Source organism: Mus caroli, chromosome 15 (assembly GCF_900094665.2).
Source record: "Mus caroli chromosome 15, CAROLI_EIJ_v1.1, whole genome shotgun sequence".
Classification (NCBI taxonomy): domain Eukaryota; kingdom Metazoa; phylum Chordata; class Mammalia; order Rodentia; family Muridae; genus Mus; species Mus caroli.
The window spans coordinates 70958789-70986619 of NC_034584.1; the positions used below are offsets into that span (position 1 = coordinate 70958789).

Genomic DNA, 27831 nt, shown 5'->3' on the forward strand with positions numbered 1-27831 from the left:
TTTTGGGGCAAGTGCCATTGTGGGAGCTAGGACAGCTTGGGGCAGTAGGGGGTGGGGAGGGGGAAGCAGCCAGGTCACTGTCTGGACTTGCACAAGCCCAGAGAAAGGGCACCGAAGCCATTGCCAGCAGCTGAAACCCAATTCTCCCCCTGTCTGCTGCCCCACAGGGACTTGTCATGTTTCTAAGCTTGGGTACAGGCATCTTGCTGACCCCTAGAAGTCTCCTCCTCTCACTTTCTGTCTGCTTTTTTTTTTTTTTATTACGTGTGTGTGTTTGTGTATGTAAGAGAGAGAGAGAGAGAGAGAGAGAGAGAGAGAGAGAGAGAGAGAGAGAGAGAGTGCTACAGCATGTTTGTAGAGGTCAGAAGACAAGTTCCAGGCATTGGTTCTTTCCTTTCAAAAAGACCCAGGAATCTTACTCAGATCCTCAGCCATGGTGGCAAGTCTTCATACCCACTGTGCCATCTTGCCACCCTCTTCTTACTTTGCTGATGCCCCAAGCCCAGCTGAAAGTGGTATAAAGGAGCCACAATGGGTCTGTGCTTGTGGCTGAACCAACCAAGACAAGTCTCTGACTTGAAGAATGCCCAGCTCTGAGCTTGCTCCTGGCTTTCTCTGCACGGTTGTGCTCCCATGCTCCATGAAACCCTCAGCTCCTCCCATTCTTTGTGATCTCCTACCCCACTACTTCCCTTGGTGCAGCATGTGGCACTTCCAGCAGGGTGATGACTGCCAATACTCCCGGACTCTGCCAGGCACAGACCCTCATCTCTTTGCCATGTTCTTGCAATCCCCTGAGAAGCCCTTAGGGTAAACACTGACATGGTCCCCAGGATGATAACACATAACACAGATGGTGTTTGACTCTAGTGAGTCTGGACTCAGAGTTCATGCTCTTGAAAACCTCATTTGGGGGCTACAGAGATGGTTCAGTGGGTAAAGGCAGCGGCCTCCAAATCCGAAGGCCTGAGTTCCATCCTCAGGACCCATGTGGTGGAAGAAGAAAGCTGATTCCTGAAAGTTGTTGTCCTCTAAAGTCCATGAGTATGCATGTGTGTGTGTGTGTGTGTGTGTGTGTGTGTGTGTGTGCGTGCATGTGCGTGCACACGTGTGCATATAAAAATAAATTTTAAAATATTATTTTGTATCTTGTGAGGGATAAGAGGGTCTGCTTTATTCATCAGTATATCTTTTGAGCTCCACACAGGGCTCTGTACCTAATTTGAGCTGAAGAAATACTGTTGATAAAAGGTAGACAGCTTTATAAGAAAGAGAATGGACTGAGTTTCCGTCTATCAGTCCACTCTACCCATCCTTCACCTATCCATTAGCCAGTCAGCCAGCAGCCAGCTGTTATCCATCAATCCATCTATGCATTTATTCCCATCCACCAATTATTACCTATCAATCAATCAATCCATTCATCATCCATCTATTTGTCATCCTTCATCCATCCTTCATCCATCTACCCATAGTTTATCTATTATTTATCATCCATCCACCCACTCTCCATCCTTCATCCATGGTCCACCCATCAATTATTCTTTCTCTATAATTATCTCTCATCCATCCACGCTCCCTCTCTCTCCATCTACCCATCCATCACTTACCTACCATCCAGCCAACAGTCACAGAGTGCACAAAGTATGACAGCCACTCTGTCACACGCTGAAACAACACATTAAGGACATCCTGTAGCCAAGAATCTTGTAGCACTCCCCTGGAGGGTGCTCAGTGCTGGGATGGTCATCGCATAGATACTTCTGTGTGTTCAGGACAGTCCAGATTTTGTGTTATCTAACTGTGTGGCCCTGACTGGCTTGGGATTTGCTGTATAGCCCAGGCTGGCATCAAACACAGCAATTTGCCTGCAATTGTCTCCTGAATGCTTGGACTAAAGACATGTGAGACCACACCCAGTGGCTTGTCAGGTTTTAAAGTGTCTCCCTGGCAAGATCCCATCCAACTACCAAGTGAGGAAGGGGGTACCATCCCACTTATAATCTAGCTCAGAAAGAACAGGTCACTTGTGTCTGACTATGTTGGGTCTACTCTGGGTGTGTCAGCAGAGACTAGCCATCCTTCATGACTCAGTGGTTCTCAACCTGTGGGTTGTAATCCCTTTGGGGGTTGAACAACCCTTTCACAGGGGTCAAGTACCAGATACCCTGCATATCAGAGATTGACATTATGATACCTAACAGTAGCAAAGTCACAGTTATGAAGTAGCAACAAAAAGAATAATGAGGAGCTATATTGAAAGGTTTTAGCATTAGGAAGGCTGAGAACCATTGCTCGAGCAAAACATCTTGAGTGGGCCCTGCTGAGGTGACAGCCACATTGTGAGACTACTTAGCTGATCTCTTCAAAATCAGCCACCAATCACAGGGCAGATACCTGACTCAGGGCAGTCAATAGCAGGACTCTACCTGAACAGCTGGTGCTGTTAGCGCCGCCAGTCAGATGTCTCTACAAACTGAGCAGGGCTGTGGATGGAGTCATCCAGGCAGTGGGAAAACACAACAGGAAAATTGTGAGACTCATGCCCAGCCCTGGGAGAGAACAGAGGGCCCAGAGCCCACATCCTCCCTCGGGGATCTGGAGGAGGTCAGGTCCCATGAGCCCCCGCTTCCAGCATGACTCTGTGTCTCCTTCTGGAACATCAGCCAGTTGTGGATGAGTGACAGACAAGAATCACTCCTGTTCATGCCCAGGCTGATGGCCACCAGGGCCCAATGAGAAACATGGGTTCCAGAGGGAATGTTCGTGTTATCATTCGTCTGTCCCATTGTTCAGCCATTCTTCCTATAGCCAGGGGCTGAGGGCCTGGTCAGTGCTTGTTTACAGGAGCTGACCCTCTGCAGCTTCCTCTCCTCCCCCCCCCCCACACACACACTTCTCTGGTCATTGAGAGTATGAGTTCTGGGTACAGGAAGGGAAGACAGAAGGAAAGAGGCCAACTGTCCCAGGATGACCAGACCACTTGGTCCACATGCTGGGGAAGGCACTGGCTCACGCCCTGACAGGTTTGTCACACCAGCAGCTCTAGGTCCTACCTTACAGCACTGGCATTCTGTGCAGAAGTCACACTTTATTGCGCGTCCCTTGGACAGTACCTCCCAGCTCTGTTCTGTCTTCCAGCTTCCCAGAGTTCTCTGGTGGTAACCAAGGTAACGAAGCCCTCATCAGTCCCCCAATGGTATGAGGTATTTACCTAGGAGCTCTCACGGGTTTGGCAGGTGCCCCATGTGCCAGCCTGGCTGGGAAAGTCTGTGGCTTGAAGGTAGATGGACTTTTTAAAAGCTTTACCATGTAAGCTGTCGGGGTGGCAGGGGCAACTGTGTGTACTTACCCTGTCTCTGGGTTGCTATGGAGACCTGGAGCCAGCCCCTGTTTGGTGCCTATTAGTCTCCCTGTGACAGCTGCATCCTGGCCAGGCTAGGAGGCTGCAGACCCACCATGAGGAAGCCTGGTGTGCAAAATTCCCCACAGCCTGGTTTCCACACTCTTGTCACACATGTACACATATGAGTTTGCTAGACACCCACGTAACGGGCTAAATTCCCAAGGTAGCTTGACTCTCTGCCTATCCCAGAGTGCTTTGCATCCCCAAGTGTGAAACTTGTAAAAGCCACCTCAATAGTCTCAAGATCCAGGGGCTGGAGAGATGGCTCAGTGGTTAAGAGCATTGACTGCTCTTATAGAGGTCCTGAGTTCAATTCTCAGCAACCACACCGTGGCTCACAACCATCTGTAACAGGATCTGATGACCTCTTCTGGGGTGTCTGAAGACAGCTACAGTGTATTTGTATAAGTAAATAAATCTTAAATAAAAAAAAGAAGTCTCAAGATCCTTGGATAAAAGTTCTCATGTACCAGAGCCTTCTTGTTTACGTCTCTAGAACCTTGGCTTCTAGATTCCAGGATTGTAAACACCTAGGGATAGAGACTTCTAGAACAACAGGGACATGTCTAGATGCTAAAGAGGCCTCATCCAATTTCCCACTGAACATCTTCTGACAGATCACCCCTTGATATCTGCTTGAATGTGTCTAGGGTCAGTGACCGTTACCCAGAGCTGCACAAATTCTTTCCATTGACCCAGACGTCACCTGCATAGCACCCCCTCTTTGCAAGCAAGGACTTTGCTTGCTGCTGGGGTACAGAGGGCCTGTTGGGTCTCACACAAGCAGGGGTTTGGGGTCCAGACTGCACCTTCTGAGGATTCTGAACACCATTCTGGACAAAGCAAGCCAGGAGCTCAGTCTGCCAGCGCCCACTGGGCAGCTCTGCACCTCGCCTCCCTCAAGGGCCCAGACTTATCTAGTGACTTGGGAGCTTGACAGCCTTGTGGCAGCCAACAGATCTCTCTTGCAAGGTCAAGAGATGACTCCTTTGGACTCTTCTGGAACTTCAGGCCCCGTGGTGGCGGGGAGCTCTTGGTTCCTAAGGCCTGGGTCCCCCCCTTGATCTGAGCGTGGCCTCTGCCTGCTTTCTCCCACCTCCAGCTCGGATGCATCCCTGGCTAAGTCCCACCGCTGGCTGTCTCGGGCCAGGACATATGCACAGCCAACCTGATGTTGGCAGAGCCTGGGAGGCCCTGATGGGGTGGGAGGACCCCCAGGCTTTCTTTGGATCTCTCACAAACTCACCACCCATGGCTGGGCGCGACCCTTCTTAGGGTCGTTGTCATACTAACCAAGCCAACCTTTTCCCCAGATACCCTCAGGAGCCCGAGTCAGTGACCAAGGCTGAGAATAAGGGAGGTGCCTCACAGACGCCAGCAGATGCACAGGGAGCTAAAAATACGGTCCACACGCAGGCTGCTCCTTCCCCAAAGGCCCTTAGGGGCTTGTTGGAAAGACTGGCAGGCACACAGGATCTGCTTGTCCCCGTCAGCAGGTGGCCCAGGGCACTGGCCTCCTTCCCTCTCCCTCTCTATGGCCCCCCTTCCATGTGTCACCTGGATGAGCCAGTTTCACCCCCACCCCTACAGTCCCTCATCCCAGGGGCTGCTCATTCCTCTGCTTTCCTGAGGATAGCCCCTCCTCCACCTTCCAGGCTCCAGTAGAGGCTCTGCCTTCTTACCTCTCTGTTTTGGGGTGTAGCTAGTCTAGATCAGTAGAGCCCCATTTTCACTCTGTGAGAGCCTTAGAAGCAGGATGAGACTCATGGGTGCAAAGCACAGGTCTTACTCCAGAAGCAAGAGACCATTTCCTCTGAGGCAAGCATGAGAGAGCAGTGCTGGAAACAGGGGCTTATATTATACATGCATGTGTGTATACACACACATGTACATATGACACTACACACACACATGTACATATGACACTATATACACACAGGTACATATGACACTATCCACACACATGTACATATGACACTATATACACACATGTACATATGACACTATATACACACAGGTACATATGACACTATCCACACACATGTACATATGACACTACACACACACATGTACATATGACACTATACACACACATGTACATATGACACTATATACACACAGGTACATATGACACTATCCACACACATGTACATATGACACTATTCCCTGTGAAATGGTTATGGGAACTGTTGTTTGTGTGTTTCCTTGGTTTTGTTTGTTTGTTTGTTTGTTGTTTTGTTCTGTTTTGTTTTAAAGATAAGGTCTCAGGCTAGCTCTGAACTACTCTACATACACACTTGTATTTATGACACTATTCCCTGTGGAATGGTTATGGGAACTGTGTGTTTCCTTCTTTGTTTGTTTGTTTGTTTGTTTGTTTGTTTGTTTTAAATGCAGGGCCTCTTGTAGCCCAGGCTAGCTCTGAACTACTCTACGTACACACATTTCCTGTGGAATGGTTATGGGAACTATTTGCCTGTTTCCTTGTTGGTTTTTTGTTGTCGTTTGTTTTTAAGACAGGGTTTCATGTAGCCCAGGCTAGCACAGGGTCTCATGTAGTCCAAGCTCTGAACTCCTCGTGAATCCAAATGCTGAGATTACAAACATCCACCACTACACATGTCCTCTGTGAACTTTTTATAGTTAGACAACAAACTAAAATAATAAGGCACTTAACAAATATAGTGGTGAGGATGGCAGGTAAGGCAGGTTAAGGGGACCCTGGATTTCAAATGCTAGCTGAAAACATTCTTAGATTTGGGGCTGTTGAGAGTGAATGGTTAAACTTGATAGTAGAAAGATAATGATTTTAAATGGTGAGAGACGGGTAAGTAAAGATATGTAGGATAGACCAACATGATGATGGCTTTGGATCGGCAACACTCCAACTCTCCATAACCACGGGGCTCTAACTAATCAGTCAGTCTGTAGAATCTTTCTCATAGAGACCTTACACAGATTCCACAAACACACCCTGCTCACTGCACACCGGAGTGTACCCTCTCCCTCCTCCCAGAGCCCTTCCTCTGGGGCAAGCATTTTTATATAGTCCCCGCTTTTACACATGAAGAAACAGAGGCACAGAAAGGTTAGGGACCTTGTTCAAAGTCAGCCAGCAAGTCCCAATCAGAGCCCAAGCAAGGAGTCGGTGTCCACATCTGTGCTCTGTGGCTCAGAGATGTCTGATCTCAGTTCCTCCCCTCCCCTCCTCATTTTCCTGGCAGCACTAATAAGTACCAGACCTGAGCGTTCTGAAAGCTTATTTCGGTGTTTGGATTCCATCCAGGGTCTCAGGGTCCTGAATGAAATGGTTGCTTTCCCAGCGACTGTCAACTGGGGGACCTGCTGCCATCTAGTGGCATCTGGAAGAAATGCTGCTACCTATGGCGCTGCTTCCACCACTCACAAGCCTGTGTGTCTGTCTGTGCTCACTGCTTCTGGCCCGGAAGACAGGTGATGCTTTCCACATTGTTAAAAGACGAGTCGTCCACACTCCGGCTCCCAGGGTGGCAAAGTCATCCTTGTGAGGCAGAGGTTGTGGAAGGACTGTCAGGCTGTGTCTGGCTTGGGGAGTGGCCTGTGGGCAGAGAGGACAGTTGGCTGAGAGGAGAGTAAGAGGAAGCACGGTGCATGGGTACTGAGGAGGGTGAGGCCTGTGTGGGAGGACTTGAGGGTGCAGAACTGACTGTGTTGGATAGGCCTCCGGTGGCTGAGGAGAGGCATATGACTCCTGGATTTTCTAATGTGGTGGAGGGAGGTCACTTTAGCAGTGTGTGAATGGCTGTGCAGGCAGCTCAGCTGGGGCGTGAGGCTGGCAAGCCACACGGCTGCCTTTGGTGCCATCCTAAACCATTTCTGACTCAAAGAAAGAGAGTGGTTACCTCGTTTCTTCCATTTGTAAATGAGAACTTTTCTATTTGTAAAATGAGAACTTTAAAAGGCATTCTATCTCAAGTGTCATCCTGAATAGTGTGTGTGTGCATGTGTCTATGTGTGTCTATGTGTATATGTGTGTTTATGGGTGTGTCTATATGTATGTGTCTGTGTGACTATGTGTGTTTTTGTGTTTATGTGTATACATGTATATGCATTGGTATGTATGTGTGCCTATGTGTAGTATATGTCTTGTGTATATATTTGTCTATGTGTCTGTGTGTATTTATGTATATGTGTGCATGTATGCGTTTGTGTGTTTCTTTGTGCATGTCTGTATGAGCATGCATGTGTATGTGTATTTGTGTGTGTGTCTATGTGTATGTTCCTGAGTGTATCTATGTGTCTTTGTGTGTATGTCTTTGTGTGTTCATGTCTTTTTGTATGCATGTGTCTACATGTCTATGTGTGTATGTATCTGTGTGTGTATATATGTGTGTATGTCTGTGTGTACCTATATAGATGTCTGTGTGGGCATGTTTGCGTGTGTATGTCTTGTGTCTGTGTGTGCATATCTGTGTGTCTGTGTGAGTGTATGTGCCTGTCTGCAAGCGTGCATGTGACACCCAGAGAAGGACATCCAAAGGGTGACCTGCTCTATCACTCTCCACTTTATCCCTTCAGCTGAGGTCTTTCGCTGAGCCTGGAGCCTGGTGCTTTCCAGTTGGGCTAGGCTGGCTAGCAAGTGCCCACTCTCAGCCTGTCTCTGTAGCCCAGCTCCCATGCCCGGCACTGGGGTCCCGAGCACACACGGCCATGCCTAACTTACCCTAAGTGCTAGGGTTTGGAACGCATGGTCTCACGTTTGTATAACAGCTACGCTTATCTGCAGCACCCCATCACAAGTGCTAAAGCAGGGAGTGGATGTAAACTCGAAGGGCCTGGTATGTAGTAGGTACTCTACAGCACACTGTGATATAAGGTACTGAGAAGTCACGAGAGACTCATCTGTTCCATCAACACATACATAACATGTGCATCATGTATGTAACACGTATGTATGTGGTGTGTGTATCCTATAGGGGGGTCATGCATGTCCTGACCTCCACACAGAGAAACTCTGTGAAGTTAGTTCTCTCCTTCCACCATTGTGTGGGTTCCAGGAAAGGAACTTTGGTCATCAGGCTTCTATGCAAATGCCTTTACCCACTGAGCCATTTTGCTGGCCCAGTTGGAGGTTTTTATGAGCAGAAAGAGAAAAGGATGTGTTAGAAAGAAAATTCTGGAATGTGCTACATTTAGCTATGTGGGCTTGGCGGGTGCAAGGGAGAAGAACAAGAGAATTAATCAGACAAAACCAGAAAGGATCATCTTACAAGCCTGACTGGGCTCTGTGACCCTGCCTTAGATCCTGACAGCTGACCACCAGAGCAGCTTGTCCTATTTATGTCTGAGCTTTCCAGACAGAGTCTAGGCAGATCAGAAGCAAGCACGGACTCCTGATGGATCGCCCCTCACCCACAACTTTCCTCTGTTTGTTCTATCTCCCTAAAGGTACCACAGGTTCACTGTCACCAACACAGCCCCTGCCCCCAAATTCCCCTATAAAAATACCCTTAGCTCTGGGCTCAGCAGACACCGTCCTCTCTGCTGCTGTGAACTGTGGGGACCTGTCCCAGGGTTATATTTCTGGATGGCACCTAAAAAGTCCCAATAAGCCCTGTTATTTCAGATATTTTATTGAAAAGTTTTGACTCACCCACTATCCCCAGCACTAAAACTAAAGCACCTAGGGTTGTGGGTAGGGGCTGGGCTTGGTTGCAGGTGACACCAAACTCAAATAATAGAGTCCCAGAAGATGGTATTAAAGCCAGGCAGTGGTGGCGCACACTTTTAATTCCAGCACCTGGGAGGCAGAGGCAGGCAGATTTCTGAGTTCGAGGCCAGCCTGGTCTACAGAGTGAGTCCAGGGCAGCCAGGGCTACGCAGAGAAACCCTGTCTCGAAAAACCAAAAAAAAAAAAAAAAAAAAAGATGGTATTAATTTCTATTAACTTCTCTTTCATTTAGAAGTGCTATGGGAAAGAGATCTATTGGGTTCTGTGTGTGCATGTGTGCTTGCATGCATGCATGCATGCATGTGTGTGTATGTGTGTGTGATGTGTATGTGTTTGTGTGCATATCTGTATCTGTGCATGAGTGTGTGCATCATGTATGTGGGGGGTGTTTGTGTGTGTGTGCTTGTGTGTATGTGTGTTGAATATGTGTGTGTTGTGTGAATTTGCTTGTTTGTGTATGTGTATGTGTTTCTATGTGTATGTGTGTTGTATATATGTATGTTCTGTGTATGTGCTTGTATATGTGTGGTGTATATATGCTTGTGTGCATGTGTGTTGTGTGTACATGTGGTTTATGTGTACTAGGGTTTATGTATATGTGTGTGTGTGTATATGTGTATGAGTGTGTATTTGTATGTGTGTTGGGGTGTATGTGCGTATGAGTGTGTGTTTGTATGTGTGTGTGTTCACCTGTGCACCTGAGCCCATGCTATCACTCCCCACCCATTTCCCTGTGGCCGAATCTCTCACTGAACACAGTGAGCCTCCTGCCTCCACCTCCACAGAGCTAGGATTATAGGTAAGTCTGTTTATGTTGGTGATGCGTATATGGTTCAATGCTGGCAGCCAGTAAGGAGGCTCACTCTTGTGAGAGGCTAATGCTCCATCCCCAGCAGTCATTATCTGCCTGTAGTTCCTTGTTTAGGGGTGATCCTTGCAAAAATTTCCCCTTTTCATGTTAACATTTCCACTAATATGACCATTGTCTTGATCTTATTTATGGAGCCGTTCCTAGGAGACTCTGGTGCGCCGCAGACTTCTGGTATTCTGCCTCTTACCATCTTCTGCTCCCTCCCCCATGTTCCCATAGATGCAGGAGCTGTGATACAAATGTGGCTTCTGGGACTGGCTTCGCACTGTCTGCTGGTCTCTGCAATGTGACGAGTTGTGGATCTTCTGTGATGGTTTCCACTTGTGACGAGTTGTGGATCTTCTGTGATGGTTTCCACTTGTGATGAGTTGTGGATCTTCTGTGATGGTTTCCACTTGCTGTAAGGGAAGCTTCTTTGATGAGGGACGGTGTGGACACGAGAATAAGACTTAGAATGTAGAACCAGGAGGTGGTGGCGCACACCTTTAATCCCAGCCCTGGGAGGCAGAGGCAAGAGGCTCTCTGAGTTTGAGACCAGTCTGGTTTATAGAGCAAGAGTGAGTTCCAGAACAGCCAGTGCTACACTCAGAAACGCTGACTCAAAAAACAAAAGCAAAAACAACAATGGGGGCGGGGGGAGGGTAGAGGAATGAGAAGGAGGAGGAAAAGAAGAAGAAGAAGAAGAAGAAAGATTTAGAATGTAGAAAGGAATTATGTTCATCTAACAAATTGGTGGTAACAAATTCTCTTCTAAGGTCCTTGGCCTTGGAATCTCTAGGAAAGCTGTCATGAGCCTGAAGTCCAAACAGGGGATTAGTACCCAGGACATACAAAGGGAAAACAGTGTCAAAGAAACAGAGGACAATTTAAATGGGGCTAGGGGTCTAGATAGAGGGTTCTCCACAGAAGAGATAACAATGGCTAAGGAATGCCTCCAAATGTGCCCACCATCCTTAGTAATTAGAGAAACGCAAACTAAAGCAGCTGAGATTTCATCTCACCCGACTCAGAACGGCTGACATCAATCAGCGGCCGACATCACGTGGCAGCAAGATTGTGGATGGTCCTTGTTTAGCGTTGGGGGTGGTGGTAGTGGTGACACACATTAGTGCAACCACTCTGGAAATCAGTGTGGAGAAGCCTCAAAAAGCAAAACTCAATCTACCATGGGACCCAGCTATGGCCGTCCTTGGCATGCGTACAAAGGAGGACACGCTGCTCTACAGATGCTTGCTCAGCCACGGCTATTCCCCCCTGTTCACAACAGCCAGGAAATGGGGGAGGGGAGGGGGGACCCAACCTAAATAAGCACATAAGCAGATGACAAATGTGGCACAGAATACAGTGGCGAAAGGGGGTCCCAGATTCAAAGCCTGCCATAGGCTACTCCATCTATGCGATACTCACATAAGGACCGGCAGCCATCTTTAGAAGGTACCTGGTCCCTAAGTGATGCATGGTTGCAGACATCTATCTGGCTGTCTCCTGTTTAATGCTTTCAGGATGAGAAGCAAGATTTGCATTTTTTTTTTCTCCCCAGTGATGCTCACATCCAAAGACTCACAGACCTGAGGCTGCACTGGGTTTTGTTGAAGCACACACTTGGCTCACCCAAACTATCAAGACACAGTCACTGTCACCACCCCAAAAAGTTTCCTTACATCTGCCTCAGCCTCACCCTTCTATGCACTCTCGTGATTGGTGAGGCATGAGCTCTAGGCCACTGAATTACAGCCAGGGTCTGTTAGTGTTTTCAAACCATGGGTAGATGTGAGCAAGAAAGACATTTCAGGTGCCTGCGGAGGGGATGTGGACGGGGTGGTGGTGATTTGAATGCAGAGGACAACCAAGTATGCATGGTGGGGGTGTGGGGCAGCCTGAGCCGGCCAGCTGAATGGAACGCCAACAGATGGCGTGAGTGATTAGGAACCCCACAGGCCCAGGGCAGCTTGGGAGGAGGCCAGCCTTTCCAGGTCGAGGACTATCTACACATCTATTCAGCCACTGCAAGGGCAGTCGCCTGCCTGCACATCCTGGGCAGAGGCTCCAGGACTGGCAACTTTCACATGGAATGGGGTGCCCTCTTTGCAGGCCTTCTCCTGGGTCCCCAGTTCCTTCACCTTGGGCCTCTGTCCTCTGGAAAACCCAGAGCCTGCATCCAAAGCTCCTCTGTGGGAGGGAAACTCCGAAGGAAAAAGACAAGGCATCCGTGGGTCACCCTGATTTGTGTCTCCAAAGTCAAGCCCACTCCACCATGCAGGGTCCCGAGACACCCACATCCTCCCATAGGCCCAGCTGTGGCAACTCTGATCTTAGGCCCCCACCTTATGCTGTCACCAGATAGGGGTGGTGTGGATTTGTTCTTCTCCTTACTCTAGTTGTACCCCAAAACAGCCAGGGGTTTACCCAGCAATTTGGAGATGCTTCGGCTTGTCCTGTGGAACACAGTTTTGGACTGAAACTGTGTGCTCTGGCCTATCAGTATACAGAGAGGGTGCCAGGGCAAAAAAAAAAAAAAAAGGAAGGCTTTGTCTGAGTTTGTTTTCTCTTCCTGTGATAAACAGAAAGGCAGCTTATCTGGGAAATCGTAGATTTGGCCTACAAGTTAGCATCCATTATCATGAGAAATTGTGGGACGTAAAACTGTGCCAGGAAGAGAAGGCTAAGACCTGGAGGCTCAGGGGCACACACTTGAGGCTTAGGTGTCTCGCAGCTCCCTGACAGACTCCTGACTTGGAACATGTGACATGCTTCTCACATAAAAGAAACATGTCCTATGGTCACATAGGTCCAAAACAGAGTTCTCCATGCTAATGAGGTACCTAGGCCCAGAGGACTTAGCCAATAAACTTCCCTTCCCAGAAGTTCCTCCCTGCAAAAGGTATTTAATCTTGGGCCCGCCCTGAGAAGTGGATATGGTTTTACACATCCATTTTCTGCCATGGCAATAAACTGTTTAGAACCACGGACTGGCTCTTTTCATCAAGATCTGCCTTGGGGAATCAGCCCATGCACCCACATGGGATAAGAGCGCAGTCAAACTCCCTGCATGCTGCCTCCCCAAGCCCTGTGGCAGAGCGAACATGGGCCTCCAAGAAACCAAGGCTGTAACAGAGGTCACAGAGGAACACTGCCCACGGGCTGGTTCAGCCTGCTTTCTTATACAACGCAGGACCACCCACTGTGGGCTCTGCCCTCCACATCAGTTAGTCATCAGGAAAATGCCTCACAGGTTTTATCTTGGTTAGGGTTTTACTGCTGTGAACAGACACCATGACCAAGGCATCTCTTATAAGAACAACATTTAATTGGCACTGGCTTCCAGGTTCAGAGGTTCAATCCAGTATCATCATGGTGGGAGCATGGCAGCATCCAGGCAGGCATGGTGCAGGAGGAGCTGAGAGTTCTATGTCTTCTCATCTGAAGACTGCTAGCAGATAACTGGCATCCAGGCAGTTAGGATGAGGGTCTTAAAGGCCACACCCACATCGACACACCTACTCCAACAAGGCCACACCTTCTAATAGTGCCACTCCCTGGTTTGAGCATTTACAAACCATAACAGGCTTGCATACAGGCCAGTCTATCTGAGAGAGGTAATTTCTCAATTGAGGTCCCCTCATCCCAGATGACTCTAGCTTGACAAAACAAAACTAGCCAGGATAGGCCCTGAGGATGCTGATGTGGAAGAAAAGGGGGAAAGTCGAGAAGAGACTTCCAAGAACCAGGGAGCCTTGGCAGCTTTTTGGGGCAGTCAGAGATGGGTTGATCTGCACTATGAGGACAGGGGAGAGAACCTGGTGGAGATAGGGAGGCCTGCTTCTCAGGCTTTGTGAGAGGAAGCAAGAACCAGAGCAGGCCCCAGGCCCAAGTGGTTCAGGCCTCGTTTACAGTACCATTCAGTCCTAGCGTTGAAGCTCTGCTCAACGTCTCTCAGGGACCTAACTTCCTTCTTGGGGGCCACCAAACACCCCAGGTCTCCTGGATCAAGCCAAAACTGGAAGGAGAGAAGTACTCAGGACCAAGAGAGAGGTTTAGAGACCCCTCTGAGAGAGCCACTATTCACTTTAGCCAGCCAGCTCTGAACACTTTCAGGGAGGACAAAGACAGGCCTCTCTAGGCCAGGAGGGCAAAGCCAGGCAGGACCCGGTGGGTGCACTGCAGCCACGGTCATTGTCTGAGATCAGAAAACATCGGCTTCAACAAATGGCTGTGTTTGGCCAATGTTGGGAGATGGGCAGGGGCAAGTGGAGGGGTGAGTGCCCTGGTCATGCAGGAGGGCTGAAGGATGATAAGAAAAAGCTTGGGGAAGCAGACACACAACACAGAGTGACCTGGAAACTGCAAGACCACCAGGCTGGTCGGGTGGGAAAGTTTGTGAAGTGGGTTGGCCAAGAGTGAGGTTTTAAGTAAGGGTGGGAGCTCACTGGGGGAGATTTTAAACTTGGAGCATTTTGGTGAGTTAGGGGCGGTCCCAGGGCTCGGGCACCAATCAGATGGACAGCTATGATTAGTCCCTCACAGTGTGTGAGCTGTGTGGCTGCCAGCTACAGCCTCAGGGGAATCTTGGACAGGGAGTACTGTGTGGGAGCGGGGCTCTGTGTCCTTCCAAGAACTCAGTTAGGGCTGAGGGTAGCACCCTGGGGCCTCTTTGGCAGTGTAGTGTGTTCTGGCCAGCTTCCTAGTCAGCCTGGAGAGATCCCCTTTTTCTTTGCAGCCCCTCCTTCTCAAGAGGGCCAGGTCACACTAACACGGGTCCTCTCCTTCCTCTTTGTGTCTCAGTTCACTACCACTTTAAACCGAAGGATGACTCAGAAGGTTTAACCCTTTCCTCAGCCCTCCCCATCATATCGAGCTGCAGAGACAGCCCAGTGCAGAGGCTATAACCACTCAGTGACCTTGCTTAGAGTCCTCCCTCCTCCCCTTAGCTCCTCCTTCTCTCCCCTTCTCCCTCCTCCTCCCCCTCCTCACTCCTCTTCCCTCTCTTCCTCTTCCTCCATCCTCAGGAGCATTCAGATCAGAGGATGGGAAGAAGCAGACAATGATGAGGCAGTTCTGGCCATTTCTGCAGGCCCTGTAGTTTCTTAAGTCTCTCCCCAGTCATGTGGCTGTAGGCCTTGATATTTCTTGATATTACACATGCCTTAGACCAGAGGGTGGGCCTGCTTGCTGGTGTGTAGGCTAAGAGAGGCAGTGGCTGGGCCTGATGCATTTCTGCCTTTTCTCCCTCCAACCCTACTTGCTAACAAACAGCCCCGTCGTCGGCTTCTGTCTCTTTCAAGGACACTGCTGTTGGCTTCCTGACTCACACAAGCGCCAAGATGACCTCATCTCCAGAGCTATTTGATTTTTTTTTTCATCCTCAGAGAATGTTTCCAAATATGGTCCCATTGCAAGTCACATGGTCTCAGGCTCGGCTTTGTGGGGGTGGGGGGCTGGGGGGTGGGGATGGTCATTGTTCAGCTGTCTACAGAAGGGAAAATGCAGGCTTGGAGCAGCAGAGATTTACTGCAGATCCCGTGGTCTATCGGGGCAGCCTAGGGAAGCCCTGCCCTGGGGAGGGAGGCCAGGCCAGTGTCTGGATCAGTGTGGTTCCGGTTCTCCACTCTGCAAAAGCATTCATGGAAAAAACATCTGGAGCTCGGGCTGCGCAGGGGAGTCCCCCTAACCACAGTCGCTGGCAGGTTTCCCTGTCTGCTGATTGAGGGGGAGGAGTGCAGTTCCCCCCCCCACCCCCACTCATGAACAGACCATGGACACTCCCAAGTCCCTGCCTCCCACCACAGGGCTGTGGGGAGTGGGGAGAGTCCCGGCCCTGTCTTTCCTGACCTCTGGGTCATTGACTCCCTGGACAGGGTCCCTGCTGTCTGGTGAGAAGCCAGGAACCCAAGGTAGGACTGAAGCCAACAGCTCCAACCCCACCTTCTCAGCTCTCAGAGGCCACGGAGCAAAGGGAAATGGATTTGGCCTGCGAACCCAGCCGCCAGCCCACTCTGCCTTGGTTCTCTGAGACAGGAAGAACTGACTGCTCACTCTTACTGACAGGGTGATAGAGCACAGAGGGTCAGCCTAACTCCATCCCAGACACGGGGCCAAGTAAACCCACTCCCCGGGTCTGTTTCATGGTGGTCCTGTCTTAGCCCAGCCTTTCCTTCAGGTCCATTTGGGGGCTCTCCAGGGCACACCTGCTGAAATGCCTCCAGAGATCACATGCTAATGGCTTGGTGGCCAGCATATGGATGCTGCTGGGGACAACATGACCTTTAAAAAATATTGTTTCATTATTTTTAGTTAGTGAATGTTTATGTGCAGGTATATGCACGTCACTGCAAGTGCCCAAAAAACCAGAGGAGTTGGATGCCATAGAGCTGGATCTACAGGCAGTGTGAACCAACTGAAATGGTTGCTGGGAACTGAACTTGGGCCTTTGGAGGACCATACAGGCTCTTAGCACTCAGGAGGCAGAGGCGGGCAGATTTCTGTTGGGTTTGAGGCCAATCTGGTCTACAAAATGAACTCCTGAACAGCCAGGGCTACACAGAGAAATCCTGTCTAGGAGGAGGAGGAAGAGGAGGAGGAGGAGGAAGAGGAGGAGAAGAGGAGAGAGAGGGAGAGAGAGAGAGAGAGAGAGAGAGAGCGAGGAGGACGGACCTATGCCCTGTCCTCTTCCCCCTTGCCCTCCTTTTTTCTCTCCTCGTATCCTCCCCTTCTCCCTTTCTCCCTCCTCCCTGCTTACCCTACCTCCATGCCTCCTCCCTGGCTGTCCTGAGATGAGTCCTTTCCTCCACTATTGGTTAGGGTGCCTCACCACAGGCCCACGGGGCCAACGGATCAATAACAGAAAGCTCTGAAACTGTGAGCCAAAACAAGTCTTTCTGTTCTGTAGGAAGAGCTCGCTCCCCGGCATTTTGTTCCCGTGACTGCACCTTCCCCCTCTCCCGCAGTCTTCCCGCCCCCCACCCCCACCCCAGAGCACCGTGCCCCTGTGTTAGCGCACAGGCAATTCCACTGGCCCGCTCTCAGGGACCTAAGAGCTGCTTGGGTCATGACCTGCGGCTGCATCCGGGCTCGCCTGGTATGTGCTGCCGATAAAAGGATCCACCGCCCACCCAGCTCTCTGTTCTCAACATTCCATCTCCCTGTTCTCCCTTTTGGAGGACTAGTACCTGGTCCCTCTCTTCTCTCTCTGCCCGCCCTCTCTGTCCCCACAGCTCTGCTCCCCAGTTGTCTGCCTGTCTACTTGTTCCCTCATCTGCCTCCTATCCCTTCCCCAGGTCCTCACGCCTCTCCCCTCCCCCAATAAACCTCTTTTACACCAGATCTGTTGCAAGACCTAATTTCTTAAGGGTGCACCTTGGCATGGACCCGCCAAAGGTATCCCCTCGCCGCACTATATTTCATAACGCCCTCTCCTACCTGCGTTACCCACAGAGGACAGTTGATCCAGCACTGACCCTGCTTCAGACCGCCCGGGAGAATTCCCCCATCTCACCTGACTGGGCACTAATTGCAGAGAGGAAAGGATACAGGATGATATTAGTTTTTAATGTGAGGTGGGATAAAGTGGATGGATACCCCACCCCCAGAGCCTCTCACGGGCCAGACAGATGCCTCAGAGGATAAGTATTTGAGTCCAATCCCTGGGACCCACATGGTGAAATGTTAAGAACCAACTCCTGGAAGCAATCTTCTGAGTTGTACATGATTGCACAGGCCGCATTCGTATACAACTAAAATAAGCAAATGATTTTAAAAAGGAGCAACTCACATCTCCCAAGAGAGTCAAGAACAAAGCACGCGTATAGACATCAGTGCCTTACACAGGTGCACGTAAATGCTTATATGTATGCATACTCACAGGGGACCTGAGTGTGTCAGCCTCTGCTGTAGTCAGGACAATCTGATGTCACCAGGAACCCGGGAAGGGAAGTAAGGGTCAGGGCACAGCTGGAGAAACTACTAGACCTGAAATGTCATGTTCTTAGGATCAAGTTTGTGCCCCTGTTTCTATTCACAACTACCGCTTCTCGGAGGGGAAACTCTGCCCTGAGAGTCCCAGGATCCGAAAGCTGCTTCTAGGCAGAGCCTGGAGGGCAGAGATGGAAACTTTGCTACACTTGGCAAGGAGCAACCTCAGACATCTTTAGCACAAACGTCCTTAGAAACTGAGGCCAGGAAAAGATAATTGTTTCCTGGAATCTGAGAACTGCAGGGTCAGAATGCTCCCCGGGCCCGTCCCCCTGTAGTGGATGTGTTGACAGCCGTGCGTACATGTGTGTACATATTGAAACTGTGATACTCAGAGGAAAAGACTGCAGGTTTCCTCCAGACACCAAGCATCCCCAGCAACCCTGGGGATGCTCAGTTCTCTCAGATAGCATGGCACGGTATTTGCGGAAAGCCCCTGCACCTGCTCCTGTATGATCCTGCTCCTGTCCTCCTGTGACTTACAACACTTAATACAATTTTAATGATATGCAAATAGGTAGTAATTGATAGTAACAGGAAGCATCTATAGGTATTCAGTTCTAGTGAAGTGCTTTCCCAAGCCATAAGGAAAGATAAGGGTCTGAGACACTGTGGCGTTATGGAGCCTGGCTATCCTTAACTTCCTCATCCTCTGGGCGCTGTCTCCTGAGTGCTGGGATTTATGGGAAGTTGTCTCTCTGCCAATCCAATATTGTGGTTTGTGGTTGGTTGACTCCACAGCTGTCGGCGCCCTAGATGTGGCAGGCTGACTGTAGCATGTCCATATGAACCATTCTAGCATAAACTGATAAAGATACGGATATTCCTTTAGAGGACAATTTGATACTCTGTATCTCTCAGAGAAGTTTCTTTGTGCAGGGTGTACTGGCTAGTTTTGTGTCAACTTGACACAGCTGGAGTTATCACAGAGAAAGGAGCTTCAGTTGAAGAAATGCCTCCATGAGATCCAGCTGTGGGGCATTTTCTCAATTAGTGATCAAGGGGGAAAGGCCCCTTGTGGGTGGGACCATCTCTAGGCTGGTAGTCTTAGGTTCTATAAGAGAGCAGACTGAGCAAGCCAGGGGAAGCAAGCCAGTAAGGAACATCCCTCCATGGCTTCTGCATCAGCTCCTGCTTCCTGACCTGCTTGAGTTCCAGTCTTGACTTCCTTGGTGATGGACAGCAATGTGGAAGTGTAAGCTGAATAAACCCTTTCCTCCCCAACTTGCTTTTTCGTCATGATGTTTGTGCAGGAATAGAAACCCTGACTAAGACACAGGGGATGGTGGATAACCCAGAACTCACAACTAGCCAAGGTACCAGTGGCTGAGTGTAGAGTGTTCAGTCACAAATAAGACATCTATGGCATGTCTCCTCTTTGGGCTTCAGGCCAAGTTTTTCCACCAAGTGCATGGGCCAATCGTGTTTAAGTATTCATGTATGTGTGTATGCCTTGGTGCACAGGTGTGTGCGTGCGAGTGTGGAGGCTAGAGTTTGACATGAATATAACCCCCTTCAGTCACCTTCACTTTAGTTTTGAGGCTAGAGTTTGACATGAATAACCCCCTTCAGTCACCTTCACTTTAGTTTTGAGATAGTGTCTCCTACAGAGCCTGACTGGTTGGCAAGTCTCAGGATCCCCCTGGCCCCACCTCCCCAGCTTGGATGATATAGGCACAGTGGCTTTTTACTGTGGCTGCTGAGAATCAAACTCACACCTGCACAGCAAACACTTCACCAACCTGAGCCTTCTACCAAGTGTTGGTCTTTAAAACAGTTTGCATGGAAGGATTTCCGGGGCCAGTTAATAGTTTTGGTGCTGCTTTCCTCGTGGGGTTGTGACCCGGGTCACACATCTGTATCTGATCCAGTGGTGTAGAAGGCACGAGGCCCTTTGTGCTCACAGAGAAGAACAGAGAAGTTTCTCCTAGATAAACCAGGAATCTCATCCATGTAGGCTTTTCACAGCAGGAAGAGTTATACCTATCTCTGTTTTGGATTGGAAGTATTTAATAGCCTGATACAGACCTTTGCTGTCCGCAGAGCTGAATCCCCAGCCTCTTCCCAGACCCCCTGAGCATCCTATCTCAGTCAGTTAGAACCCATTCTTGTGGAGGAGGTCACAGGTACTTTGCCAAAGACATGTTTGTTGCCATGGAGTTTTGATGTGGTCATGCCTTAAGCTTTATTGTGGTAATTGTCACTCGGAAACTTTTTTTCCAAGGTTGTACTATGTTTAGTGATGTCGAAAATAAACTGCTCGGGTCAGATTTCAGAAGTTTGAAGCAGCACAGGCTAACAAGTTGTGTTGAACCGGATTTCTTTCTTGCCTCGTGTGAATCGTTACTCTGCAGGCTGGTAGTGGGTTTGCAGACAACCCCTCACCCCCAACACACACACACACACACACACACACACACACACAAAGACAGCCTGGGACAGGAGGGAACCTAGTGGGTACAGCCACTGTGAGTTTATGGCATTTGGGATGTCTGCTGGGTAACGTAGCACATACTCTGGGGCATCTCACAATGGCTTAAAGATATCAACATTAGAATGGTGTGCACCTTACAGATGGAGAATCAGGCCAAGGGTGGGTTATTCTGATTCACAGTCATGCAAGCATAGATGTCTGTGGCCTTCCAGGTCCTAGCTCAGCAGCAACCGCTTAGTGTGGAGCCTGACACACAGCTGGGAAGAAGCAATGAAGGGTTCTTTAGCAGGGCTGGGGATGGAATTCAGGGTCTGGCACACGCAAGCGCTCTTACCCTGAGCCACGCCAATGGCCAGTCCTCTGTCTATACACCTCACAGTGTGTGTAAAGGAAGAGAGGAAAGTGAAACATTCAAACAGTATACTTCCCAGCAAGGCCCCTATTCTGGGAAATGGTTTTAGAAGCCAGGCTGCAGCTTTATGGAATGATTCGAGGTTAAGTAAACCAGTTTCATAATTCCGCTCCCGCCTCCAAGAGCCACCACATTCCAGCCATTGGCCCAGTTGGTGAATGTTCCCATTCTGCCCTGATACTGGTCACAGTGCCCGCTGGACTGATTGGAGGACTCTTGGAGAGGTGAGGTCTGAGCCTGGAGTCATCCTATCTCTGAGAGACATCGGGGAGGGGAGGGCTGCTTCCGGGACCCTAATCAACAAGGAGAGCAGGAGAATAAGAAGCCAGTCACTGCCGGAGGAAAAAGAGCTGACTGGCTAACAAGGCTGGAAGCTCAGGCAGCTAGGAACTAGGTAGTTGGGCAGGGTCTCGGGTTCAGCTCCTAACATATGACAGCTCACTGGGAACCTCACTGGCTCAGATGTGCCAATGAGAGGCACTAACTTCTTATCTACCCAAGTTCTCTCCTTTGAAAAGACTTTGGTTTGTTTTTGTAGCCTGGGTGTAATTATGAAAAGTCCAGAGATGATGGGTCCTTAGCAAGGAATTCCCTAGCTAGCTGTTCCCCAGACAGAGACGCTTCCAACGGCCAGCTAGATTCTGTGGAATTAAAAGGCCCCTGGGTCTGCTTCTCAGGACTGTGTCTGTAGTACTGAGGTTGTCTCTCTTCTGCAGAGAGGACAGATAGGGCTTCTTCCCTGCCGACCACCCTAGCCACTTGGATCTTGGAAGAGAGCACGGTAATCCTTTCAGACATCGCCGCAGCAAGGTACGTTCTGGTCTGCCAGCGGCGGCGGCTCTTGGCAGTGGAAGGCCATTATGGGTCAAAGGTGGAGGAATAGGGCTGGACACTGAAAAACACCCAGATGGCTGGGGTGGGGTGGCCTCTGTGTCAGAGGGCTCGCTAGAATGTGAGTAGCCTGGGTCACTCCCAACAAAGTGTGCGCAGCGTGGGTGGGGTGGTAATGGTGGTTGGTGTGTGCAGTGGGGGGCACAAAGGCCTGTCGAACATTCTTGAGTATTCTCCTCAGTCAAATTTGTCACCTCTGCTTTCTTCTCCTGAGCCGTGACGCTGGGTGGCTCAGTTGCTGCTTGTCCTCTGTCTTTCTCACCTGGTTTGCAGCTTTAACTGCCCCCTCCAGTCTCTGGCTGGACACTCACTTGTCCCTTGCATACATCCCATCAGCAGGATGGCTTAATGGTGCCTTGAGACCAACCAACAGCCAGCCTCCATCAAGCCCCACAACATACGAGCACCTGGCAGCCTTTGGAATGGTGCAGGGGTGGTCAACAGAACAGTTTCTCACCCCCCAGGCTTAACGTTGCCCTTGGCTCATGTATTCCTCATGTGCACTGGGGGAGTCTAAGGGTCCCAAGAACCCAGTCCAGGCTGTCACCCATTCACTCCAAGGATAGCAATGCTCTTCTTCCTGAAAGCCCTTCTGCTTCCTCTTCACAACTTGAAAACCATCCCTACCATGGTCCGCACACCCAAGGCCGGCGTGTCCCTAATATCTTTGCAAACAAGGGCTCTGGAGACCTTGGATCTGATATCTGGTCTCCGACAGTGGCAAAGGTGGCTGGCACAGAGCTCCTGCTCTTGGGATTTCCTGGGCTCTCCTGAGCATCCCTTTGGGTTTTGCATGTGAGCAACAAAGCCATTGACTGAGCCGGTCCCCAACCCTCTTTCCTCAGCTGGTAAGACAGCTCAGCCGGTGAACGGGTCTGCCACCAAGCTTGAGTGCCACCAAGCTTGGTGATCTGGCTTTGTTCTCCAGGACTCACACAGTCGGAGGAAGGGGAGAACCAGTTCCTACACTGTGCTGAGTGCTTCCTTGGGGGGGGGGGGCGGTGCTTGCTGCAGATGGGCTATACCTTAACTAAAAAGCTGTAGTTTGCAGATATCATGGTTAGTATAAGCCATGGCGTGGTATGATTTCAATTCTGCACAGTCTAAAATCCTTCCTTCCTTGAATTTTACAATGTTGCATGCTATTGGCAGCAAATTTGCTTTCTATATTCCAGTTAGAAGACAAGCTGCCTCATAAGGACATGGCTTTGGTACAAACTCCAACCCCGAGCCATCAGACATGGGAGGACTATGAGGCTGATGCTGAGTTGCTAAGGTAACCCAGGGGGTGGACTTCTTGGGAAGGGCTGGTTGTATTGAAGGCAGCATGTGTTCTCTCAATTAGGAATAACCACTTGTCCTGTCCAGTCCACTGCTCTATTGCTGTGAAAAGGCACCACCACCAAGGCAACTCTTAAAATGGAAAGCGTTTAATTGGGGCCTGCTTGCAGTTTTAGAGGCTAATCCATTACCATCATGGTGGGAGCCTGGCGGTGCCCGTGGCACTGGAGTAGAAGCTGAGAGTTTTACATCCTGATCCACAAGCAGGCAGGCAGAGAGAGATAGAGGCCTGGAGAGAACTCTTGAAACCTCAAAGCCCACCCTCATTGATGTACTTCCTCTAGCAAGGCCACACCCACTCCAGCAAGGCCACACCTCCTAATCCTTCTGATCCTTTTAAACAGTTCCACTCCCTAGTGATTAAGTATTCAAATATATGAGCCTATGGGGCCATTCTCATTCAAACCACCACACACCCCTCCAGGATCACTGTGTGGAAAGAGGGATTTATCTCCAGCACTCAGGAGACAGGGGCAGGCGGATCTCAGTTTGAGGCCAGCCTGGTCTACAGAGTGAGTTCCAAGACAGCTAGGGCTACACAGAGAAACCCTGTCTCAAAAAACCAAACCAAACCAAACCAAACCAACCAACCAACCAAACAAACAAACAAACAAACAAAGTCTCCATTATGCTGAGGCAATGTTGTTTCCTTGAGGAGAAAATACTCCATGAGGTTGACTGTAATATTTTGGAGAGTTAAGTAAACATTTAGTCAAATGTACAGTGTTGGGCTCCAAGGACTATGGCAAATGGAGCAGAGACAATGAATGGGGGGTAGGACGGGGGTGGGGAGCAACAGGAAGGGGGTCGGAAACCCTGTGACTACTTATGGAAATCACACTGGGACCAGCTGTGAGGAGGCAGATCAACTTTACTTGGGGTGCTTCAAGGCTTATATAGTTTTGGGGACAGAGGTCCCCAAATATCCAGGATGGGCTAAGGCTGAAGGCATAAAGAACTGAGTGCCTTCTCATTAATATGGGGAAGCATCCCAGAAACTCAGGTGCTAGCTGGCCAGGTTCTCATCAAGAGAATAGAAGTTAAACCTGTAATCTAAGGCTACCTGACATTCTGCAGATAGAGGCATGGGGTTGAGGGGGGGGGAGGGAGGGTTGAACTTCCCAGACAAGGTCAGAGAAGGGGGAGCCCTGCTAGTAAAGGGAGTCCTCCATTTTGCAAGGAGGCTGGAAGGCTATGTGGACACTGATAGCTTTCAGGCTTAATTAGCAGGGCGACGTGATACATGTGAGACAATTTAGTAGAGAGATGCTTTACTTTTCAATACATTCACGAGTTCAAGGCCAGTCACACATTAGTCCACAGCTGGACCCTAGGATCCTGCTACAGCTTAAGGGAAGGCAACAAGGGAGGTGGAATTTCACAGAACTGAAGTGGGGGCTCATTCTCGGCTGGGGACAGGACTACCCAAGGCAGAGGGTTCTGGACATAGCAGGATACAGCTTCCATTGCCTGAAACCACACAGAAATGAAACATCATAGCCATGTAACATGCACTCTGCAATGGTAGCTCCACATCTATGATGCATGTGATCTACGTCAACCACCTCAGGAGACGTGCCATGTAGACAGGCCCACGATGGCTACGCCTTCACAAACAAATCATCATGGTAGACACAGCTTCTAATGTTCTACAAGACAGTATGTCATCTAGACTCTACAGTCTAAAGGACTGTATTCAAAAGACAGGGGCTGCCGGACAGTGGTGGAATATGCCTTTAACCCTGGCACTTAGGAAGCAGAAGCAAGCAGATCTCTGAGTTCAAGGCCAGCCTGGTCTACTATTTAATGAATTCTAAAACAGCCAGGACTACATAGAGAAGCCCTGCTGGGAAAACCAAAACGCAAACCAAACCAAACCAAACAACAGCAAAACAACAGTCAGGGCCTGCAGGCAGGCTTTATATGTAAATACATAAAAGACCGGGACAGTTTATCCATGGGACTTCAGTACTGGAGGACCTTTATATCTGTGGGGGACCTGGTCATGGCACAGGCTATCCTTTAGTGGGAAATCATGACTCCAGCTGACACTGGCGAGAAACAGCAGGATGCTCAGGGCGACTTAGGTTCTGCCGCATCCTGACCTAGAATGTCAGGCTAGAGGCCCCCATCCTAGCTGCATCCCACTTGCCCTGAGCAGTGTACTGGGGAATCCAATGAGCCCAGCACCCCAATAGCAGCAAGAAAGGAATGTAGTCTAGCGCCTGTGCTTCATCTCCTGGAGTGGAGTCCCTGCATCCCAGTGGCGGACAGCAGACCCACAGTCCCATGAGTGACACTCAGCTTGGAAAGGGGCTTGGAGGAGCCAGCTTTGCCCCTCCCAATGCCCTTCCCTCTGTGGAAGGCAAACTCCTCTGGCGGGCAGGTACTCCTTACCCCTCTATCCTGTAACATGCTGGCTAGGGGAAGAAAGGACTTCCTTGAAGGGCCCACCCCTCTGGCTGAGGGACCGAATGAAGGTGGCCAGGGAGAATAGGCAGAAACTGATTACTGCTCATTATGTTCCCTCTCAAAGTGAGATGTGAAAGGCTCAGCCCCTGCTGCCAAAATCAAAATGGTTGGAGAGCAGCTGGTTATACACTCTGACCTCCTCTTCCTCCTCCTCCTCCTCCTCCTCTCCCTCTTCCTTCTTCTCCTCTTTTTCCTCTTCTTCTTTCTCTTCCTCCTCTTCCTCTCCTCCTCTTCTTCTTTCTCCTTTTCTTCCTCCTTCTCCTCCCTCTCTTCCTCATCTTCTTCCTCCTCCCTCTCCTCTTCTCTCTTCCTCCTCTTCTTTCTCCTCCTTCTCTTCTCCCTTTTCCTTTTCCCCTCTTCTTCCTCCTCTTCTTTCTCTTCCTCCTCTTCCTTCTCTTCTTCCTCCTCTTCTTCCTCTTCCTCCTTTTCTTCCTCCTTCTCCCTCTCTTCCTTTTTCTCTTCTTCTTCCTCCTCCCTCTCTTCTTCTTCCTCCTCTTCCTCCTCCTCCTCCTCTTCCCCCTCTTCTTCTTCCCCTCCTGTGCTCAAAACCTGGCTTCCTCACCTCATCCTTCTCCTTTCCACAGGCCCGTTCCCTCCCTCTCCATCCCCCATGTCAGGACAGTGCATTCTCTCCTTCCCTTCTTCAGACACAGTGCTCTAGTCCCTCTGAGCAGGGCTGGAAATGTCCCTCAGGACCATTCCACCTGCCTCATGTCTCTGAGGAGGGCCGAGGTCATGCCTGGTGTTCTGCCCAGTTGTTCCTCCTCTCCGACTTTATCTCCTTATTACACCAGTTGCTTCCTGCAAAGGTTGAGCTCAGGGGCTTTTTAGGGAGATGTGGAAAGGGTTCAGAGTGAAGCCCACCTGGAGGCCACGTGGGCTGGATGAGCAATTGGGTCTTTCTCCTGGGACATTGAAGCCAAGTGTTAGTTTCCCTCACCCACAGGGACAAGAATGACAGTCCTCTGGATGTTGAAGATGACGTTCTGTTTCTAAAACAGTTCCCGAACTGGAGAAAGAAGGAGAAGAAGCGCATTAGAATGCTCTATGCTATCGCAGACCACATTGACGAAAGCCACCAAAAAGCTACCAAGATCAAAGTGGTGACAACCTCTGCGTCAGTTGCCTCTGGAGTCCTGAGTCTCCTGGGTTTGGCCCTGGCTACAACAACTGCAGGGGGAAGCCTGGTCCTCACTGCCGTTGGGCATGGTTTGGGGGCAGTTGCCGGGGTCACCGACATCGTGACCAATGTGAGGAAAAACTCTCGCAATAAAAGAGTCCTTGCTCAGGTCAACAGCATCATGCCTAACAGCGACCAGGAGCTGGAGGGGGTCAAGGGAGAGAAGACAACCTTTGTCACAGCCGCCGGTGAGCTTGTCTACAAATGTGGGAGCGCCTGGGATAACATCAAAAAGCACCTCCGAGCCCTCCAGCTAACCAGAACCCAACCCCACGTCACCTCAGCTGCCAAAAAGCTCATGACTGCCGGCCAAGTATCAGCTCGAAGCAGCAGGCAGGTGCAAAAGGCCTTTGGGGGCACAGCCCTGGCAATGACCAAAAATGCTCTGAGGATGGGACGTGCAGCTGCTGCCCTCTCCCTTGGCCAGGACATATATACTCTCTGGGAGGACTGGAAGGATCTGAAGGCGGCAAACCCAACAGAGCTTGCAGAAGAGTTAAGAGCACGGGCTGCGGAACGGGAGCGGGTGTTAGCTGAACACACCCGTCGCTATAGAAAGCTGCAGGTGAGGGTCGGGTTCTATCTTTTGTTGTTGCTGTTGTTTTTTGTTTGTTTGTTTGTTTTTCTTCTGGAGCTGAGGACTGAGCCCAGGGCCTTACTCTTGCTAGGCAAGCACTCTACCACTGAGCTAAATCTCTAACTCCCAAGGCCAGGTTTTGAAAGAGGCCTGCCTGGAGGCTTCAGCTGGGATCTGTAGAGCCATGTAGATGTTATCTTGTGAAGTCTGCAGAGATGTCTCGCCACATTTCCGTAGCTGTGATAAAGACTATGATCAAAAGGGTTTATTTGGTTCATATGTCCCCAGTCACATAGGGAAGCCAAGGCAGTGAGAGCCCAACCATACTCCATCTCGGGACTGGCCTCCATCTTACAGAGATAAATAAATAAATAAATAAATAAAGCCTGAGAATGACCTTCTGCAGAGCCCAAGCTGTACCCACAAACCAGGAAGGACCCCACGGCTTGTCCTTGGCCAGAGTTACTCCTAGCTACTTCCTAGCAAAGTTAACCAAAGGTTAGTCTGATTGTTTCAGATGCACTTTCTTTTTTTTTGTTTTTTGGTTTTTCGAGACAGGGTTTCTCTGT

At 49.9% G+C, this 27831-nt stretch overlaps 1 protein-coding gene across 4 annotated transcripts in view; it reads left to right on the forward strand.

The window, feature by feature from the left end:
• Positions 1–20584: 20584 nt before the first annotated feature.
• The window catches only part of Apol6 (apolipoprotein L6), a 10078-nt gene continuing 2831 nt past the window's right edge, over positions 20585–27831 (forward strand). The window contains exons 1-4 of one of the 4 annotated variants that reach the window (XM_021184106.1): positions 20585–21025; positions 21518–21611; positions 22868–22968; positions 26507–27250. In XM_021184106.1, the coding sequence (XP_021039765.1) occupies positions 26546–27250 (705 nt within the window). In that variant the 5' untranslated portion in view covers positions 20585–21025; positions 21518–21611; positions 22868–22968; positions 26507–26545. Of the gene's footprint in view, positions 21026–21061; positions 21196–21517; positions 21612–22867; positions 22969–26451; positions 27386–27831 lie in introns of those variants that run through there. The other 3 variants (XM_021184104.2, XM_021184105.2, XM_021184103.2) reach the window with 3 other exon arrangements.